The sequence below is a fragment of the Dromaius novaehollandiae genome, chromosome 1, assembly GCF_036370855.1.
Source record: "Dromaius novaehollandiae isolate bDroNov1 chromosome 1, bDroNov1.hap1, whole genome shotgun sequence".
In the NCBI taxonomy this organism is placed as follows: domain Eukaryota; kingdom Metazoa; phylum Chordata; class Aves; order Casuariiformes; family Dromaiidae; genus Dromaius; species Dromaius novaehollandiae.
Window position 1 is genome coordinate 146287883 of NC_088098.1, and position 22007 is coordinate 146309889.

At 39.9% G+C, this 22007-nt stretch overlaps 1 protein-coding gene across 2 annotated transcripts in view; it reads left to right on the plus strand.

The window, feature by feature from the left end:
• Positions 1-2358: 2358 nt before the first annotated feature.
• The window catches only part of OCA2 (OCA2 melanosomal transmembrane protein), a 217772-nt gene continuing 198123 nt past the window's right edge, over positions 2359-22007 (plus strand). For both annotated transcript variants that reach the window (XM_026103160.2, XM_064501789.1), the window contains exons 1-2: positions 2359-2510; positions 8446-8521. In XM_026103160.2, coding sequence (XP_025958945.2) covers positions 2395-2510; positions 8446-8521 — 192 coding nt within the window. In that variant the 5' untranslated portion in view covers positions 2359-2394. The remainder of the gene's footprint in view (positions 2511-8445; positions 8522-22007) is intronic.

A 22007-nucleotide genomic window follows, 5' to 3' on the forward strand; every position in this document is an offset into this window, starting at 1 on the left:
TTTTCTCCGTGCTCCTATACAGGCAAGGAGATTCCTAGTCAAAACCAGGGAAGAAATGCACTTTAAATAATGCAAATCAGGCCTGTTTCTTCCTGTGATCCTGCAGCCTGCTGCTTCCTAACAGGCAGAGTTACCAGAGTTCAGTGTGCAGCACTCATGCGACTGGAATTCTGGTATGTGGGGCAGAGCCAAGCTGAGTCTGATATTTTTTCTTTTGCAGCAAAGGAAGCCATTGGAGTTGCAAAAATGGATCCACTGTGCGGTGAAGCTCTGATAACAATAGGATTTGTATTTGTCCAGAGGAGATGTGGGGGATTTAGGCTGATGATACCAGAGAATAGGCTTGTTGCCTCTTATCACTGTGATAAAGTGGCTTAAGCTAATAGTGCAGACTTGTAGCCATGCTATTGTATGACAGATTGTAATACAAGTACTAGAGGAAGAAGACACTGCACAATGGCTAGTATGGTCCAGGAGCCAGCTACTTGGGAGTATGTTGGTCCCATCGGGTGTATATGACCTAGGTGGGGTGGCAGGAATTTGGTTGGATATTTTTTGGCTGTTACAGTGTGATCAGATTTATTAGTTGGCTGTGTTGCAGGGAAATGAGCTATATGGTGCCCTATCTGGAGATATTTATTGAAGCATGGAGAAGTTGGACATCCAAATAGCAGTAATGATGGCAATACATGAGGAAGATTTGCACACAGCAAGGTGAGATGTTCTCTGCAAGAGCAGTTGCATAATGCTGATGTATGTTTCATAAGGGTTGAATAGAGAGCTGAAAGACACGGGGAGAGGCGCAGAGAAGGCCAGCTGGCTGAGCGTGTATCTGGGGAGGTTTGGCCTGTAGGCAGTGTATGCCAGTGAGTTGGCTCCCATGTAATAAGAATGTCACAGGCCTTCCTGCAGAGATAAAAGATATGAGAACAGGCTGAAGGACCTTCCAGCCATGGTAAGCCCATATTGAGAAGATCTGACTGAGGTCTGACAGGCTTTGAGCTTTTTCCTGAAGGTCTCCACCTGTAAAGTTAGTGGACCAGATTTTCTGCATGGGGAGTTCTAGTGGGTGGACTATACTGGTAATTCATACACATGTACTAGATACTGAGTATTCCTGACTTTTCTGGGTATGTGATGTATGTAAATGAAGCTGTAACCTGCAGTTTCACTCCTTAGTGAAGGGAGAAAAGGATGATTAGGCATTCATGATGTTTTAACTAAGCTTTCCAATTTGCTAGAAACATACTCTCTGCTCTGCCTGACACACAGAAATGATGACAGCATAAACCCATTTAACACTCGGGTTTGTCTCTGCATGGACGCCAGCTTAACTATCCTGGCATGACTATTTCTCGTCATCTATGCCAGATTAGTTCTGGGTGGGGAATTAGAAAGCTGACGTAAGCAGTTATTCTGGATTAGATGCAGAAGCTGGAATAGGTATAGAGAGATGTAGAATTCAGAGTTGCTCAGAAATTTTCTCTATGTAGACAAGATGTCAGCACAGATAAAGATTATAATTGCCTCAGCTGACATGATTAACCCTAAAGATATGGGATGACTTTTAAAAATGAAGCTGCTCTTGTGCAGTGAGTCTCATGCCTGTTTTGACGTACGTGCTTATGCCTAAAAGGGTGTTTATATAAGAAAAAGAGCAGAAAGTGACTTAATGTTCCGAATAGCCCTCCTTGTACCATTCAGATGCCTCTCTCCTGTCCTTGTGCCCTGATATGAAGTGTAGCTGGCTGACAGCTCCCCAACATGCGGACCTGGGCAGTGTTTGGCGTGCAGGGCTGCCATGGCAGGCAGCAGCAGGCAGGTAGTCAATGCCACCCTTCAGGGCCCCGAGCTCAAAGGGTGCCATTGTAATCTGCATCCGTCCCCAACGGCATCTCATGACCTGCTGCATGGAGTCTTTCACAATAGATCGAGAAAAAGATAAGAGGACTGGGATGTGTCTGAGCTATCTGCTTGCCAGCAGCACGCGGCAGGGCAGAAACAAAGGTTCACAAGTGCTCTTCTCTTCCTTGCAGGCCCTCTCATTGCTGGGTGAGCTGACCAGTGTGATGAAAGCGATAGCCTGGTATCAAATACCTGGAGACTTCTCGCAGCAGTGATAAACAAACCTACCCTGGGCTCTAAATCATGCAGGAGTGAATGACAAGGCAAGTGATACTGCTTTAGTCCTACTCTGAAAGAAAAAGACCACTGGATTGGCTTTCAAAGATGGATTTCATTTTGTTTTCCTTGCTACAGCCCTGACTGGATTGCATATTTGTTCCATTATATTACAGAAGGCCGAATCTTTCATTCAAGTTCACTTGTTAATTGGCTTTGTTTTGTTCAGCTCTGACCTACTTCAGCATTGGCTTTCCAGATGTTCATTTCAAGATGGCACATCAGCATCTAACCTCTGACTTGCCACTGAAAAGGCTGTGTTGCTCTTCCATAACAATGCAGAGGAAATCAGTCAGTTGTCACACTCACTGCAGCTGCAACGTTTGCAGGTATAAATCTAAACTAGGCTTCGCCCTCCTCCCTCCCCATATCTTTTTACCTTCATACTTTCTCCTCTGGGGAGCTCAAAGGCACCTCCTTTCCCCATTTATTGTGTAGGGGATGCAGGTGTTTCCCTCCAAAGTACTGCTTAGGAGATGCGATTCTGAACTGAGTCACCTAAATCAAGGTGTCTATGTTACAGATGCCCATATGTGACCTCAGTGTCTGTTCTCCCTGTTCTGGGAAATGGAGACTTAATTAATAAAGTCAACACAGTCTTGAAAGTTTTTAGTCTCATCCTGAAGTAGATACCTAGCTGTGGTCAGGTGTATCCATTTCTACACTCTGCTGACTGCATTGACTACTTCTCCAGACATAGTAAGTGGGAGTTTAGACCTGTAGCTTCCAAGTAGACGCCTAAAATTTGCCAGCATGAATCCCACCTTACCTTAGAATGGGATGATGTGTTCTTTAGAGTTGTCTGTATCTTTTTGTATGTTATAGAGGCAGGTTAGACCAGACACCTAACTTATGTAGTTAATGTTTGGTAAGAAGAAATCCAAATAGGGGAATCTGGAGGTGTCTAAAGTAGGTAGGCTGGATCTCACCTCAGAAACTTAAGTTGGGGTGATGCCTCATTTAGATATCTGCAGTGCAGAAATCTTGCCCTGAGCTGGTACCCTTGGGCTCCCTTCCTAGCTAATGGGGAGAAATACACACTTTTGGGACCTGGTTTCTCTCAGCTGTACTTGGTTGGATGAGTTACACTTTCATGTGCAAGACAAACATTCTGTAGTGTAATGGGTGTTGTGAAGGTGGAGGAATTGCCTTTTTCACCAGCATGGGTCGCTGAGCTGTATAAGAAGTACTGCGGTCTGGAGGGGAAGAGGTGCACGGTCTGCGTGGTGCTTGGGCACCTCGCTGAGGCTTGGCTCTACAGGCTGGGGGAGATTTGCTGCTCCTCGTCCTGGGCAGAGCCGCTGGAACACCGGAAACAGAGCTTTGCTGCTCAGCTTTTTGGCGCTACGAAAGGCAGGGCTTTGGCTTGGCAGTGATGAGGGCCAGTTTGTGGGCCCTCGCTATCGAACCGTTTACATTTGTACCCAAATGGGAGCTTGCTGGTAACGGGCCTGGCCCTGGCCCTGACCATGCTGGTTGCAGAGGGAGTGACTGGGAGCTGCCAGGATGGGAAGGCTTTTGGAGTACATCTCTGCATGGTGATTTTAGGAAAGTTGTGGCCTCAAGTGATCTCTCAAACCTGGGCCTGTGCTGATGAAAAATACAAGCAGCATGTGCGTCATCAGGCTGAATTTTGTTCTTGTTTCTTGAATGTATGTGTAGTTTTATTCCAAATACTGAAGAAAAATGTAGGATTCCTAGGAAACGTACTGTGATTTTTCCAAGACAGATCCCATTAGCCTCGGTGGTTGTGTGCCACAGGATTGCTTGTACTGCTTGTGCCAAATGTGCTGCCCTGTGTAAAAGGCTCCAGTGTGGATCCAGGCTGCCCCCTCTGCTGCGCACCTGCGAGCTCGGGTTTGTCATGCTCCAGTCACTGGAAGCGTGTGGGCGCAGCCGAGCTCCCGGCTGCCTTTACCGCCGCTCCCCTCCTCCTCCAGCCCTTCAGGTTCAGTGAACTGCACTCGCCCTCTTGGAAAGTCTGTCAGGAATGCGAAAGCCCCTGTCTTTGAGTCTAAGCTACATGATTTTCACACAACAGCCAGCCTGTTTCCAGGCCTATTATTCTATTATTTGAGAAATAAACATTTACTCTGCAGCTACAGCTATGACTTCTTTAGAATACACAGGTTATGGTCTTATTTATTTATCTTAATTTGCAAAATAGAAGTACATAGCAATTTTCTCAGAAAAAAAATTTATAAAAGGTTTTGAGGCCATGTTTTTGCTTGGAAAAGACAGGTAACAAAACTAAAACCAAAACTGGTTTGCCTCCCAGCTCTATTGGGTTTTGATCCATTGAAACTGGGAAGTTTCAAAATTGAGTATGAGAAAAATGATTGCTTTGATATGGACACAAAGTCCTAAATCAAACTGGACAACATCATAGCTTTCTTTTTACAGTCTTTTCTAGATGTGATTTCATAATTTACTAGTATTTTTGGCTTATCTTTTTGCTCCCATTGTAGATTCTTTTGCAAGCCCAAATTATGATGCTCCATGTAGTACATTAGCATCATGTTGGATGGATAATTTTCAGAGGCTTGAGGTAGAGGGACTAACAAATATACTAAACATCTCTTTTTCTAGTGCAGTTATATGATGTGACTCAGTTTTGTCTTAGATTTACAAAGAAGAGAATCAGAGAAGAAAAATAAAGTTTACTAGCAGTATAAGTAAATCCAACAACACTATATCTCTGGCTTTCACACTTCCTATGCCCAGTGTATTCTTTGAAAGAATGGGAGCATCATAAACCCACAGAAGACCATTTTGATTATGTAGTCAGACCTTTGGCATAACAAAGGCTGTGGCATTTCATGGGCCAATAATCTGCCATTAATTTAGAGCACTTCTGCCATGTTCATCATCCCTGTGTGTGCTGGAATGTAGTCTTCAGTCTCTTTTCATTTCTGACAGCTTGAGCCTTGTCCACTCTGTCAGACCCCTGGTGTTAATATGGATCTCTTGGGTGGCACCTTGATCTCTGCTTTCTAACACTAATTTGTAAGCCTGGCTGTCCCAGCCGGTCACTGGTTATATGTTCTCCCCTCTGCCTTTTCCCCACAGATGTTTGAGCATCTTGCTAGAACTAGACATTTTAAACAGCTGATTGGACTTGCTTAATTGATTCAGCCTTTTCTGACCCATATCAACTTCATGCTCCAACCTCTGGGTTAATACCTGCATCGCTATATTCCTTAAAGTCATTCCCATACTTCATGTTTCTGTTGTGCCACAAGTTTGGTCAAGACCTGCCTGGATACTGGCCCTACAGCTTGCCTCAGCTTTGCAATCTGTGGAGTGCTGGGACACGAGTTGTCTGCCTGGTGTTGACCAGTTGTCCATCCTCCATCTGCCACAGCAAGATGCCCCCTGCAGAGCCTGGGCTGTGTGGGCACTCTATGAGTCAGCTGTTGGGGGGACAGGCAACAGGGAAGCTCAAAAGGTACACTACTTTTTTTAACAGTTTTACTGAAGTTCCTATTGGCCTCACTTTATGGATCTAGTAAAAGAAAAAATACACTCTGTATACATTTTCCTCCCATTTCTCATCACATTGAAATATCATTGTCAGGTTCGTGGGACATGGTTCAAGACACTGAAATGCAGCTGATGTTTCTCCTTCTGAACCACAGAGTCTTTTCAGGTCTGCCCAACTTCTCCTGTTTTCACAGGATCTGCCTCTGACCTACTTCTAAAGTTGCTTTATACCTGAAGGTGCCCATCTTCCTTCTGCTTCCTTTTTCTGTTTGTCTCCAGCATCCTGAGTGTCTCAAGTTGGCCCTTATCTATTTTCCCTAAGGATACCTTAGCTTCTATTTTTGATGCTGGGCAACTTTATTCTGCTCTTGCAGACTGGGGCTAACCACTTCAGTAAATCTTTCACATGGTAGTTGTCTGGGTAGAGTTGACTCTTCTAGACTTTTCCCAGCCTCCTTCCAGCAGGATGGTGTATGCAGCTGCAGAAGGACTAGAAGAATACAGTACGTCCATGGCGTTGGCAGGAATTTGTAGTTTCTGTGTGCATAGGCGCCTCCAAATTATTACAAATTTATATACAAATTTCAGGTTAGTTTTATATTTACCAGGAAATGCCCTCATTTCTGTGGCTAGATCTCCAGTTAAAGTTTTTAGGAAGCAAATGCAAAAGCATTACTTTAATTTCCCATCTCACTAGAGTGAATGATGTTTCTTATTTAATATCTAAGCATCATACGCAACACTACTTCTTTCGGCTTCTTGGGATTTCTTCCTGATCTTCCACTTTTAATAAAAACAGCTATCCCAGTGACAGCAAGTTTCAAGCACAACGTATAATGGCAGTGCAGGTTACATGAGGTAATGGATATTTGGTGAACTCCTGTGGCAAAGAGAATGCCCTGCATGCCTTTGATGTGTGCCCTCTTGAAATACTACAGTTACTATGCTTATTGGTAGTGTCTTGGTCATTCCTTTACTGTTTGCTCTCTCTTCTGTGTTATACATCTTCCGTATAGGTGGAAACTTCATCTTTTCTGTGTTTGTACAGTACCTACTGCTTAGGGGTTGTGGGTCACGACTGGAGCATCCAAGCGATAAGACACAAATAAGTGATAATGAAGTTGGAGATGTATAATTTACTTTAATAAAGGGATTCTTTTAATGTAAGAATCGTTTTTGAAAGGAGAACTGCATTCACTTGTCTCCATCTAATTGGATGAGATGACATCTGCACATTCATAATCTATCTGTAAAATAATATTTTCACGGAAATGAAGTTTTTTGTGATGAAGAAGATGACCTGTCTCATGCTGATAGGTCTCTTGCCACACTATTAGGAAGCAGTCAGTGAGTAGCCCTCCTGTAATACTGGGAATACGTATAAATAGATTTGCCTTCACAAAATATGACCAGGCATTTCCTGAATTCTAGAGTTGTAAATAACTTGCTTGTACCTAAGGTATTGTCACCTTTGTGTTTGTAGACAATCATATTAAATTGGGATATATTTTATAGCAGAAGAGCATGCATTACATGGGCTCTACAACCTAAAAAAAAAAAAAAAAAAGAAAAGCACTGAAAGACAAAATTTTTGACAATTCAAGTACCTCCAGCAACAGCATAAATGGAACGATTTAATAAAAATTGTACAATGGTCCACCTTATGCATCAAACGTCATGCAACAAGAGAGAAGAAACAGGCCTTGCGTGGACATCATGGGGGTACACCAAAGGAGAACATTGGAGAAAGCTGTTGATGACTTTATGGATAATCCTGGGGGGAGTTGGAAGTGTTCACCCTTGCCTTGAGTCTTAGAAGGTCAAAAAAGTTACTTCTTCAAGTACAATTGCTTCTTTAGGAAAGTACAGCTAGTAAAAGCTATCATTACTACTTAATAACATGCAGTTGTCTAAGGCAAAATGTCAATAGCCTTATTTGCTTTGTGCAGAATGGATTTTGTATTATTTTCCTTTTTATTCTACTCATAGCTATCATATTAACGTAGCATCTGTTTTTTCAGTTGGTGTATACTGTATAGTGACTGTAGATAGACAGGACTATAATATTGTTTTTTATCAATTTATGACTGCTATAGGCAAAAAGAGATTGACAGGAATGGTGCTTAATTAATTGTGTATTCAGGACTGCGGTATAATATGTAGATCTTTGAACTTCCAGTGCAAAGAATGAAAATTTGTATTTGTCAGGATAATCTTTGTAGTATTTTCTGATAGTGGAAGAAGAGAATTTGATTTTTTTGTTTGTTTGTTTCTTTCAAATACCATCAGTTTTTTGTAGTGAGAACAGTTAAATCTGGTCTTTTATAACTCTCCTCTTTAGCAAGTTTAACAATGGATCTCAGTCCTTCTGCCCTGTTCTCTTTAGCACATTTTTTCTGCTTACTGCCCAAACTCAGGACAGTCTGTTAAGTGCTCAGTGAAGCTAGTAGTGATCTGTTTACTCTGTCTTTCTTTGCCACTTGTTATAACCGTCTCAAGCTTCAGAACAGCTTTATTTAGGCTGAGAATAACAGTGCTGGGAGTAAAGCGAGTGCTAGTTCCTCACCGAAATCACATGATGGCAAATCTGGGAATTCCTGCTTCATTTATGAGCATGCACAGGATATAATGTCACTCTCTCTTAATCTAGAGATGCTTACTACAAAGAACTGATCTGAACTCCTCATTGAAAAATTCATTTACTCAAGTAAACTTTCTATTCAGAAAAAAACAGGCATCTTGCTGCTCCCTCAGCTGAACCAAATCTTTTATTTTTAACAGCTGTCCACTTTCTCTCATTTTGGAAGTCTTTGTTTTCAAACAAAAGAACCACTTCAAGAATTCTTCAGAAAAGCAGGTAAAGTGCAATCTTTCTACAAACAATATTTTCTAGAATAGTTTAATGGAATTCTGTTATTTTGAGAGAAGGAGTTTTAATGTATAGAATAAAAAACTACATATTAAAAGTAACTCAAACTGTGCCATTAGTGCAGGGTCTTGGGATAATATTTACATGCACCTGAGCATTCAGCAGTTTAAAACATCAGTGAGACATGTCAGGTGTTGTTTATGATATTCAGTTGTTCTCTTAGTTACATTTCCTTTTTACCGTTATATTGTCTCAAACACTAACCATCCCCAGGATATTAAATATTTAAAAAATTGTTTTAACTTGCTTTAAATTGTAAATTCTTTGGGTACTCAAACTGATTGTGATTTTTAATGTACACTTTTTGTCCCTCTTGTTCTTTTTATGTGTAAAAGAGAAGCAGTTCAGGCTTACTTTTTGGGTTAAGTACTCTACAAAACATGAACCTTTGTTTTTCAAAGGTACGTTTAGGTCTGCATATTGAAATAATGCACTGATGTTATATAGTGAATACATCTCTAAAGTAAAATGGTTTAATTAAGAATGAGTGGGGCAGATATATATTCCCATCACTTTTCTGAAGCACTTACTTCAAGGATTTTACTCATGTTGACTGTATGTGTAACACACTTCTGTGATTTTTCTCATCATCTTGCTTGAGTACTCTGCCAGAAAGAGAACAGCTTGTTAGACCAACAATGGATTGGTCTGTTCTGCTCAGCGCTGTGTTTGCTGCAGGAGGAAGAGGGTGAAACAGTCCTATTTCCGAGGAGTTTGGGATTTTACAAATTAGCTCTGAACATTTGGACTGCTATGACACTTAAAGCAATAGATCAGGGGATTAGCCTCATGAAGGATGCTACATAATCTTTATGGGGAATATTTGTATAAAATAAATCTAGTAGGGAAAAAAAATCTAGTAGTGCAAATGAAACAGATGCTGAAGAGCTGCAACCCTCAAGAGATATGGTTCAGCTGATGGTGAAATCTTTTTATATTTCTCAGTGCATTCATTTATGGAAAACATAATTATCTGCTGCCTGAACTCTCACCAAAAAAAGGTTGGTCTTCTCACATGCTACCATCAAAATTCCTGGTAGCTTTATGGAGAAAATGCCTGAGTTTTTATCCAAAACTTAGCTTTCAATGCAGACTTTGATCTATTAAGAGGAGGCTAATTTGGACCTCATCTGTTCCCTGTTGAATTGTCCACATGCTTTCTTCTAAGTTAAACAGGTCACCATGAATTAGTCTTAAACCTCACTGGAACAAAGAAGGGAAATCACGGATGACAGAATTGCTTAAATTTAGAGCTGAACAGATCCTGGTGTATTAATGAGAAGATTTGTCTGGGTTATGGGCTTTTCCTACCACTAAATCTAAGCAGAATTGATTCCTCACTGGAAGCCTTTGGGGAGGCTTTTTGAGTAGTAATGGAAGAAAAAATTAGGCTTGTGGATATGTGAAACCGATGTTGAGGAATAGAAAAGGAAGAACAGATTACCAATCTAAAGGATTTGCCCATTGTTTTCTCTTCAGAAGAAGTGTTAAATAAAGCAAAAGCTTCCTAGGAAGAAGTACTGAGAAATGCAAACTTTTGTTCCCTTTTTTGTTGATAGCATAATAAAGTACAAAAGGGGTAAAATGGATTGCCCAGGAAGAGCCTTGTTAGTCCAAGACAATGCAATAATTATTTCTGTAATGTTTCCCGTTAACAATAGCTGCACAAATACTAAGAAAAAACCCACAGTCTAATTTTTTTTTTTTTTTTTTTTTTTTTTTTTTTAATGACTGGGTGCTTTTGCCAAATCACATTCTCCCCTGAGGATTAACTTTGAACTGCCAATTAAAAGTTATTGTTAAATCCTGTTACAGCAGAAAGCCTTTAGGTTCTTACTGTTAAGATTTGGTTGTTGTCTCTCTCACAGAATAGATTAAACTGCTTCAGTAAATTACTCTTGCAGAATAGCCACATAGCCAATGTATTTTTTTAGAAGAAGGGTAACAACTATGGTCAGTTCAGGTTATTTCATTCAATTAAAAACAAAAGGAAAGAAATCTAAGAGTGAGACAAGATCAAATATTGCCCCATTGTGTTAATAGTGCAATAAAGTTTGCCTGTTGGTACAGTGACGACTCAGTTTTTCCTTCAAGAGCATTACAAAACCGTGTCAGCCTGTTATACAAAAGAAAATTACTGATGTCTGTGTACATAAGGTTGGATGACCTATGATTTTTGGGCAAAGAAGCTAGAATACTACAAAAATCCGATTTTCCAACAGGGACTAATTGTTATGGAAACATAACATTCTGCTGTTCTGTGTCTGTCACTGTTCTGAGTGGAGACAAATGGAGCATTATCTAAGGAACTGCTGTGTGGTAATGGTTGGCAGATGTTTGCTTTTTTTAATGTGGTCACTGTAGGACCATCATATGCTTTAAATTCCATATGACCAGCTAGGAACAGATCAAACAAGACAGAAGAATCAACACTGATATTTTAATTTGCCTGAGAGAAGAAAGAAGATATTTTGTGTTCATTAGAAGAGCTGCATACTGCTGCCAAAACAATTCATTCACTCTAAGATATGCAGAACACAAACACTGGATTTGATCATAAATCAGCATTTTGATTTTCATGTTCTTATTTTCATGCTTAGCCTTCATCCTAGACCTATGACCTCACTGAAAATATTGAAATTCTTAATCTCTGCAGGAATATTGCTGCACCCAGCAATTTCCTATCAAAATGGACAGAAACAGGGATATCTTTTAAGAGGAAAAAATGATAGCCTAGAATTAAATAAAAGTCACATTCCTCTTTTGAAAACAATTGGATAAACCTGATTCTATGCAGGATACAGCATCTTCTGGTTGATTAATGTTTTTTTTGCATACATTACCTTGTTCTGATGCCATCTTCATGATGCCTGTTGAGAACACTTGAACCAGCAGAAATCCTTCTGCAAAATTCATTGGATTTAGGTACCAAGTGTGTGGTATTTCAGGAGCTTATATAAAAGACTAAAAATGGTATCAAAGAAGAGAGTTAGATAACTGGTAACATCAGCCACAGCAGAGAATACTTGGGTTCTGGTCTTATCTATTAGAGAAGCTGACTTTTAAAAAAGAGCCTCAGTAAGTGCAAAAGATATCTGATCCAAAGGCTACTGAAGTCTTATAAAAGACTCTCATTAGCTACATGGCACAGGACAAGGGCATGGAGGCATCTGACGGCTGCACATTTGCTTATCTGCTTGTCATTTGCCAGCCTCCTTTCCCATCAGTATCAGATACACTTATGTTCTTCTATGGTCATATGTCACAATTCAGATGCTTGCAATGTCAGCTGGGCCTACATTTTAGAGGGCTCATTTTCTCTTCATTGCCTTTTATTCGTTTGCATAAACATACTAATTCTTTTACTCTCTTGAGAGGGTTAATTAGTCTTGCATTTGCTTGATCTATGAAATTACCAGTGCACCCTGTGGATGCTACAGTTGAGATCTCTTCTAAGCATTTCTCTTCTCTGACATAAACTGTTTACAGCAGAGAACTTCATCTCTTTTACTTGTATTCCTACAATTATTAGTTTAATTTAAAATAGAAAACCCATCTGCTAGCTTTCTGTTTTAATTAAATAAAGCGTCTTGGCAAGATAAGCCTTATAACCTTGTAATTCCAGAACTGACAACAGCATTGATTATTCTTTTTCAGTAGACTGGGCTGAGATCTATCTGGTTGATTCACACAAAGGACAGCACTTAAATGATTTTTTTAAAATGGTGTCTGTTAATTTCTGTCTTTGTGGTTCTTTGTAGGGACACTTAATTTTCGTTCCTAGTAAAATTTATGTTATAGAAGGTGCTGCAGAATTTGCAACACTGTGAAGAGGTAACTCAGAAATGTGTTTTGATCAAGCTAACCAGACTTCTGTAGGCAAAGTTATTTGCCAGACAGGTATAATTTATCATCAGTATTGTTCATACTGTAATGTACTTCTGAATATTTTCCTGTGGCATTAAGGAATGTATTGAAGAGAATTTCAGATTAAGGGGACTATTTAAAGTAAGAACAGTTTCTAACTATTTGGCAGCTCTGGCAATATTTTTTCTTCTACCTTTTTCATAGACACAATGCACCTTTATAAACCTCTGTTAATCATCTTCTAATTTCCTGATTTAGTAATTAAAAGTTTCTTGATCTGTCTCAGCAGCAGCAGGGAAAATTCTACCTGGCAGTAGAGAAGGAGAGCAGGATAATTACAGGGCTGTGAATGCAAATGCCACTGGGAAAATTGTTACCCAAAGCAAGCCTTGGGGTATATGTGGATGACACAGCTGTTTGCCTTTAAGCTAAAGTTCCTGAAAATTGGTGAGGGAAAGAGAGGAAGAGACACTTCTGTGGAAAATTTGGCAGCAGAACATACTCACTCACTAATAGACACAAGAAAACTTAGCAAGAGAGCCTTAAAGACCCGCCCCAAAACATGGACTGAGCTTCAGTCAATAACCTGACTTTTTCAACAATAAATTCAACCTTTTGAAAGCGAGCCCTCCTTATTTTTTATGCTGGTAGTTTCTGTTTGATTTTATATCTGCTAATATTGTTTTCAAAATCCACTGTCTTCTGCTTATATGCCCTAGCTTGATTTACTTTAAAATTTCATAGTGCACTGAATGGGGCTAATTCAATTTATAAAGTGATGTTTCACCCTGCAGATATGATTTCCTGTTCAAAATTGTCTTTCCTGGTACATTACACTAAGAATCTCAGAGCACAGGGGAAGAAATAGCTTAAATATATCCAATAATTAACCTTTATTCGAGCTGGAGCTTGATGAACTTGCTATTTGTGGATGACTCTTCATGTGGTGGCTCAGGACTTTGGAAGAGTTCATCAAGATCTAGCTTGAATAATTGCATCAGGGTGGTATTGTTGCAAGTGTGCAGGAAAATGTAAGGTCTATTCATAAATGCAAACATCTTCATGCAATGGAGTTTGTATCCAGCTGCTCCTCAGACTGTCTATGTCTAACCAGGAATGCTTCATTACAGTCTGAGGAATTTTACATAACCATCAGGCCAGTCAGCTGAGAAAACAGTGTCAGCCAAATGTTCTCACTACTGTCATGTGTGCTAGGGTCCGGTTCTTGCCCGATATGGTTTGCTACAAATGTAGTGGTCCCATTTTAAGCAAAAACCCTCCCATACGGACTTGGGCCCACTATAGGGTGTAATTCCAGGTGGGGGCTTGCAGGGATTAGATGAAGCATAAACTTTTCAGAAGTGTCTCAATAAAATAATGACCCATATCAGTTTTGAAAACTGACCGTATGCACCGATAGAGAGATTTCCAGTTCTGCCAAGGCCCTTCTAGAAAAGGCAAGTCAGAAACTGTGATGTTTCGAAAACTCCTGTTTGGCGTAGAGATGAAATACAGAATTTGGGAATCCGAGGCAGATGAAGAGTTCCCCCAGCATAGCCTGGTAGTTGCGCTGACGAGCTCGGCCGTGGGAGTTCTCCATGCCTGCGCTCTCAGGCTTCTGGTTGGAGCTGTGCCCCACGAGCTGTTCTGGGCCCACTGCCTTCTCGAAGCAGGTTCGCATACTCAGGGAGTGTCTGACCTAAAAGCTGGGCTGCTTTGGGTACCAAGACCCAAGTGACAGTCCTTTGGTTTATGTTCAACCTTATCTAGCTTTGAAACCAGCCCCATTTTTGAGCAGGGGTTGGACTAGATGATTTTCAGAGGTCCCTCCTGACCTAAATTATTCTCTGATTCTGTATCCTCCTCTGTAGTGGGACTTCATATCTTTCAGGGAAGAAAGAAACTTGAAGCTGTGTCTTCCACACAGGAAATGAACGCCACAGGCTTTCACCTGACCACAGGCTATTGAGTATCCTTTGCGTCAACCCAAGAAATACTTATTTGTAGAAACTGGTGTAGCTCCAGCAGATTGTACTGGTAGATATCAGTGGTAGCCTAACCAATGTCATGCCACATGCTGGGCAGGTGGGATGTTCAGATGCAAATCTAGTTTTGGACTAACAGGCATTTTAATCCAAATCCCCTATATTGCCAGTGAGCTCCTTTTTTGTCATGTTTTAGGGTCCCTCCTCCTGTTTGGATTTGACCAGAGTGTCTATCTGGGTCTAGTAAAAAACTTCTTCTGATAATATGTCACTTGTAATGAACTGTCACAGGCCAACTGAGCCATTCTGAAAGACTTCAAACCATTGATGAATCAATTCAGTGCTTTGAAAAACTTACTTATACATTTAATCCGCACAGAAAACTGAGTGCACTTTCCCTCAACAGTGATGGGGGCAGGCTTGAAACAAGCAAAAGGAGATGCTTTGAACAGTAGATGTCTGAGCAATGGAGCTCTTTGCAACAGGAAGTTGTGAATATTTCGTATTTTCAAGGATTCAGAAGGTGACTGGGAAAATTCATGCTATAGAAGTCCAGCAAGGACTGTGGAAAACAAAGCTACCATTACTAATTCAGGACATCCATGAGTTGCAAAATGCTGGAGACTGGGGAAGACAGGATATGGGACTTGGCACAAAGGATTGTAGGGGTGACTTAACCTGGAGTGGCTTGTCTTTAAATGGACTGTTGGGTGTTTGTGAGCAGATTAGCTGAGCTGTGGCTTAACTTTCCTGCATCCTGCATATACTAACATGATCACAGACACTAATGACAGCATTATAAACCAATGTGTTCTGTGTTTTATATATAGTGCTTTTATATTCTTGATTTCAACTGAGGAAGTGGATGAAAGTAGCATTTCTTGCACTATTATATATTATTTTTTATGTTAGATACTGTTTTATTAGACTATTAACTTTTCATTATTTATTTATATTTGGACAGTGGCTAGTACATTATGTTTGTGACTACCTCTGAACAATTTTCATAGCTGAACGAAAATGAAAAACAGGAAACAAAAGGAGATTAAAACAAGTAAATGTGAATGTAGCGTGAAAGAAGCAGTATCTTTGAAAAAGTAGGTGCAACAGGCATATACACATAACCATTTACAACTAGAAATTTTATTTGCTGTAAGAATTTAAGGACAGGTACTCCATATTTGTGTCGTTTGCTGACCCCTGATCTATTAACATTTCATACAAGGAGACTGTCTGTTACAGAACACTTTTCTCCTGAGTGTTTAACAGTTTTATGACATTTTTCTCCTTAAGAGGATGAATAATTTCAATGAACAATACAGTCTTTTGTATCAAGAGCTAGTCTAAAGGCTTTTAAACACGGTGTGATAATGAATTTATTTCTCCTTCACATTTTCCATGCATCCTCTCTGCTTGTTCCCAAGAATCGCTAGGTGGGGAACTTTTTCAGGATGGCTACACGAGGAGTTAAAACAGTTGCATGAGTCAGTAACATCCACTTCATGCCATAAAGGCTAGTGGACAGCCCCTGTGCATGCCGCATGAAGAGCGGTGTGCGTGCACACGAGTGCCAATGTCCTCACCTTGTAAGTAATGAGCAAGGCAAGAGGCTGCTTGGAGAGCCAAAGCTGCATTGCTGAGAGTGCAGCTGCCCAAGCACCATCCTATTGACCAAACCGAGCTCCCCTTGGGCGCAAGGGTCCATTTGAGCAGCTTCTCAAGGAGAGGCAAGGACCAAGATATTTCTGGCTCAAAATAAGAGCGGAGTTGAAGTTAAGGAGCACACAACTGAGCCCCTTTCTGGTATGCCATAGTAGAAGGCATTTATTTCTGCAGGTCCAGCAGTTCCTGACCTGCCCCTTTGTGTGCTGGCCTGGCAGAGAGGCTGTGGGCACTCTCTCCCCTCGCCCCTACTTCATCCCCTTCACCCCTTCCACCCAGCACTGGTGTCATGAGGAGGAAAGAGCTGGAGGCATCCCATTGGTTTCAGGGGCTGGCAGACAGAGAGTAGAGTTGTTCTTTCTCCTTCCTTGGAGGATGGTTTTTGAGAGCCTTTTGCTCTTACTGTTGGAAAATCCGATTAAAATATAGTGTATGGCTAAACTTGGTATCTTCGTCCTAAATGTGTAGCGAGCTATTCACATTTTGTGTGTTTCTCAGCTAATGCATTCTCTCCATCTATATAGAAGCTCTGAAGATAGATATTTATTATCTTTTTATTATTATTAAAAAAGAAAAAGAAGATATAGTCTGAATACAGTAGCTCTCATACATGTCAAGGGCTGACAAAGCATGTAGAGAGTGATTATAGCGTCCTATTTTGTTGCTGAAGTGGCTCTATAAATAACAGGGTTCAGTGAAAATAATTGTCAGCAAAAGCTTTCCTTTTTAAGCTTCAAAATGTACAAAACATCTCAATAACTATAAGATTTCTCTGGCCTAAGCCTCCTAAAGGTTTTACAGATCCAAAAGAAACAGATTAGTTTAAGGATTTTTAAAACAACTTCTTCTACTGTGATAACCACTTCTGTTTTCCCTCTTTTCAACCAAAGATCTCTAATGCCAAGTTTTAAAAACAAATTTTACTTGATACTGACACTGAGTTATTTTCTGAGCTGGAAAATTAACCCCAAGTGATTGTGAGCTCATGAATTGAAGGAAAGTTTCATAGAATTTGGGGTTAAAGGGGATTCTCCAACTTGCTGTATATCACACACTTTTATATTTTAGCTAAGTGTTGGACTGAGCAGCATGTCTTGACTAAGCAGATGCTTCCGTGAGCTCTGTAGTCTAGAAGACATTGCTACACTGCTGTCCTCAGTAGTTTATTACAGTAGTTAATCAATGTGACTACTTTTTTTAAAAAAAAAAAAAAAAGCCATAAAGAGAGTGCCATATTTCCTGTTTGAATTTTTCCGGCTGGAGCTTTCAGCCATCAGTTCTTGTTATGCCTTTTCCACTAAGTTAAAGAGTCTTTTAGTACCATATATTTCTCTCTGTGAAGATGGCATAGTAACTGAGCCATCATTCCATCTTCTTTCAAAAAATGGGGTCCTTGAATTATTTTCAAAGCACTTTTTCTGCACTGTCTCCATTTTTCCAATTTCTTTTTCAAAATGGGAGCCCCAGCACTGCCCACAGCACTTGGTAGGTAACAAATTCTATTACAGGAATAAATCAACAGTCTCGATTCCTTTGTGCTATTTGGCCTTGCACCTTTAAGGGTTATGGCCTTTTCTACATCGTGCTGAAGATCGCAGCTTAATTCTTTGGCTGCTAAATGCCAGAGCATTTTACAAGGCCATTCTATAAATATTTCACATTATTTCACATTCTATAAATAAGCCACATTCCTTGTTACTAGACATATTATTTGCATATGTCTGTATGCAGAGATGTTTGCTCTGCATGGCTCAATTTGCTCTGTATAACTGCTGTAAAAACAGTTTATGATAATAAAAAATTCAAACGGCAATGCTACCCATTAAACAAAGGGCATCTCATTAACTCTGGGGCATAAAACCCTTAGTTAAGGTATCTGTATTTTCAAAGTGAAATGTCTCACAGCAGTTGGAAGCAAGGTAATACTTCTGTCTGTACAACCATTATTGTTTTTCCTTACATTTTGAAAGGAACAAACTTATGCATTCTTTTAAAAATTCTTTATATATGTATATCAGTCATTCACAGATTATAGACGCCTTTTCTTCTCTTTGAGTGAATTGGTTTTCTTTAACCACTTATTCTGTGCTGCAGAAATCAACCCAGAGGTCTAATTTTTTGGCTCTAATCAAACAGAGAAACCGATCTTTTTGGCAAAAAGATTATTCTGCATTTGCCCACAGACTGCTATCAAGGCCCATAAATCAGGAAAAATATTTAGCTTGTTGAATGCAACACATTTCAGAAAACACTTGCAAAAAGTTTCAGTGAAGTTTCAAAGCTTTCAGTTTGTTTTGGAAGTTTGAAAGTTTTTTTGTTTCAGAAGTTTGAAGTTGAAACTTCATTTTTTAGTGAAGTCTAAAAATTCAAACACTTTCAAAAGGTTTCAAACAATGAACACTTTCAAAAAAGTTAAAGGGAGTAAACATAACTATTTTTGGACTTTACTAAGCAATAAATTAGTTGAACTACAACTTTCAGCACCAGAGATACTTGATTTACTTGCAAATAATTGATATTTAGCTTTAAAATACAAATTACATGGATGTCAGAGAAAGCTAATAATTTAGAGTTTTTAGTTGCTGTATTAACTCAGAATTATTTCTACTATGAGGTAACTTTTTTGAACTCTGATAAAAGAAGAATATTTTATCTAAAAATTATCTATAATCTAACAATTATCTTGTATGGAGCAAAAGAAACAAATGTCTGCAGTCTGATGTGAAATTCATACGTATCTTTGAATAACATGTCTCTCAAAGTATGATCCATGATTAAATTAAAGACTTTGGGATGCAAAAAATTATCCAGTCATTGTCTTCCACTTTCTTATGATTGCTAGGGGGAGATTTACATTATATTGGTGTACTTATATTGGTGTAAAGAAAATTCTGTATTACAGCGAAATTGCTGCAAAGTTTAGATAGGTCAGATCATCTCTTTGACGATAACAGTCCTTATTCCCACCTACCCTAACATCCATTTACATTGCTTTGACTGTGTAAAGGGGATTTAGAGAAAGTGCAAATGTATCTTGCTCCAGCTTTGTGCTAGGGAGACAAGCCATTAATGTGTGTGTCAGGCCCAACATTTTTGTCTCTTCTCCCTTCCTTATTCGTGCCTGTTTCCCACAATGTGATAAGGTGTCATCTCCTGAATATAATGGTAGGTGCTAGGAGCACAAGGGCTGCCAGTTGTCAAGCAACAAAAAGATAGTGTCTTGCAGCACTCCATTGAACTGTAGGATCGACAAATGGTATTTTTAAAGGGTATTTTTAAATAGGGACTTTTTAAAGGAGAAATATGATGATGAAGGGCTAGAGATGAAACAAAGCATTAAAGATGCTGCTTGGGGGTTGCTGAGCTCCTCCTTACCAGACCTGAAGTATGCATCCTCATCCTCACTTTTCAAACGCTCAGAGCTATCTGTGCCTGTGGGGCATATCTTGAATGTAAGGTCAGTTATATATTGGTCAGGGCAATGCTCTCCACTTCTGAGCAGGGTGCCTTACATGGTCGCAAAAGGCAGCCTTTCTTTCCCCAGCCAGTGTGCTGCATTGCACAAAAGCCAGATTCACGGTGGGAAGTTTTTGCTTTCATTTGAGTTATTAAGACTAAAACCTTCAAATGAGAATAAAGAAAGAAAGGAAAAGGTAGATGCACATCTCCCTCTCTCCTCTGTTTAACCTTCACAATGTTGTATTGCTCTGTCGGTCAATGGTGAGTTTTTGATTGTGTAAGGCTGTCATGTCACGTTGGACTTAACGTCTGAAAGCCAAAAGTAAAGGGAATGAAAGATCAGGTGGCTACTCTTCCAGCCAAATTTCCCTCAGATCTTTAAGCAGCTGCTTCAGAAATGCATTCTTGCTTCAGACCTTCTTGGAGACTTGGAGGGCGCAGCGTTTCTCAGCACTCACAGAAGGCCTCACTAATGAATCTTCTGTGCAATGAACTTTCTGCCTAGGAATGTACTATCTTAAATGAATGTCAGTGAGTGAAATCACTCATCAAAGGTGGTTTGTTTAAGACAATCTAAAGAGAAAGGCCACCCCTGCCCCCCCTTTCAGTGGAACATGTTCAGAGGTTATAGTATCTCTTCATTAATGGCCTTTACCTGAGGTCACATACTTAATAGGACTTTAAGGTTTAGAGCAAACTATTATTTGTATGTGCAACAGTCAGAATACCTATTCTTAGCAATTGTTACCACATTTTATGCAAACACAGATTTAGTTCTGGAGCATCCTTCCTCTGACAATTGGCAGCTGGTTTCCAGTATTGAAAGTATGGAGAGCATAACAGGAAAATGATAAAGAGAACGCTATTGGAAGTAACATCCAAAACTTACTTTTTTTTGGAAGCCATTTTCCAGAAAATTAAAGCAACAAAAAGCCATCCTTGATGATACCAAACTTTGTCATTATAGAAACACATTTCTGCCTTCCACTATCTTCTTCACTTTTTCTACTGAGATTTTTTAACTTTCAGAGTTGGATCAAAACTCAGCTGAACGCAACAGGAAAAAAAATTTAGGCCTTCAGAGCCTGGGGAGACAACATACCTCTCACTATGTTTTTTTGGTTGTTAGAAAGAGGAAATGCCATGTGTTTTGCCTGGATCTTTTTCTGGAACTAGTGTGCACAGTCCAAACATTTTGTTGAGAAAGATGGGTTATTGTTATTGCTGTAGTGCACTTCCCCAGTGCCTTCTGCCTCAGAATCTCAAAATAATTTACAGCTTTGCTGAGAGAAACCTACTGGACAGATATTATTTAGTAGACAAGGCACCTCTGACCCCTGAGATGAACTTAAATGGGTAGCAAAGCAAGGAACAGAAATCCAGTCTCTTGTCTCCAGTTCTGGGGCAGCTGCTAGGCTGAGACTTTACACATTCCTCAGCTTAAAGCATTTCTTGGTTACTGGAACAGTTGAATTGCTTGATCAGTTTGGAGATTGTTTTGCTGTTCCTTTTTTGTAGTAGGAAAGAGCTGTTCCTGTATTGTACTTGAAATATCTTCTTCCCAAGGATAACTAATTAAAATCATTTATGACCATTCCCACCAAGAGGGAAAGAGTGTCCACCATGGATGAGGGAGGAGGAAACATGTCATTCACTGTGTTGTTCATAGAGTAGTGCCAGAAAATGTAAATGCACAGCTAGTGCACCAGCCCCAGCTATCCTCTTCCTAGACCTTTCCTTCTGCAGTGGATCCAGGCAAGCATCTCTGATATGCTTCCCTTACTGCCTTCCCTCTGTGTGTGCCGGAGAGGCCAACTTTACCAGCATGGTGAAGTCCTGGTTCCTCCATGTCATCTTAACCTTCTCGCCCTGAGGGTGCATCCTTCACCCTTCCTCTCAGGGTTATTGAGTTGGGCAACTTCTATTTGTAACCAAATATCCCTTGCAAACTAAGCATGTCAAGTTTCTGTTTTACATCTTTGAAGGGCTTGATCCAAAGTCCAGTGAAGATAATGGAAGGACTCTCGCTAGCCTCAGTGCATTTTGGATGAAGCCCCAGGGCTTCAGGAAGCAAGCTCACATTCCATACATTTTATCTTGGATTTGGATTTTCATAAGCTTTAACACTCTAGAAAGCTGCCAGCTTCACAGCTCTACATCCCATAGCTTGTGCTTTCAGCCTCTTTTGCTTTTGTAAGAATGCTTTAAAGCTGAGAGAGAAATTAATGAATTTACTATGACTATAGCATGAACCAGTGCCATTAACAGGAAAACTCCAGTTTTCATTGGCAGTGCTGCATTTCCTTCTAGTGCATAATAGCTTGCATCTAAGAAGTATGAATATACATAAAAGCAGGCTTGCTTATAACAGGAGGCAAGCAAAGAACTGCCTGCAGTATGGTGCTAATGCAGTGTCCAAATTCCACAAAAATGAGTTCAAA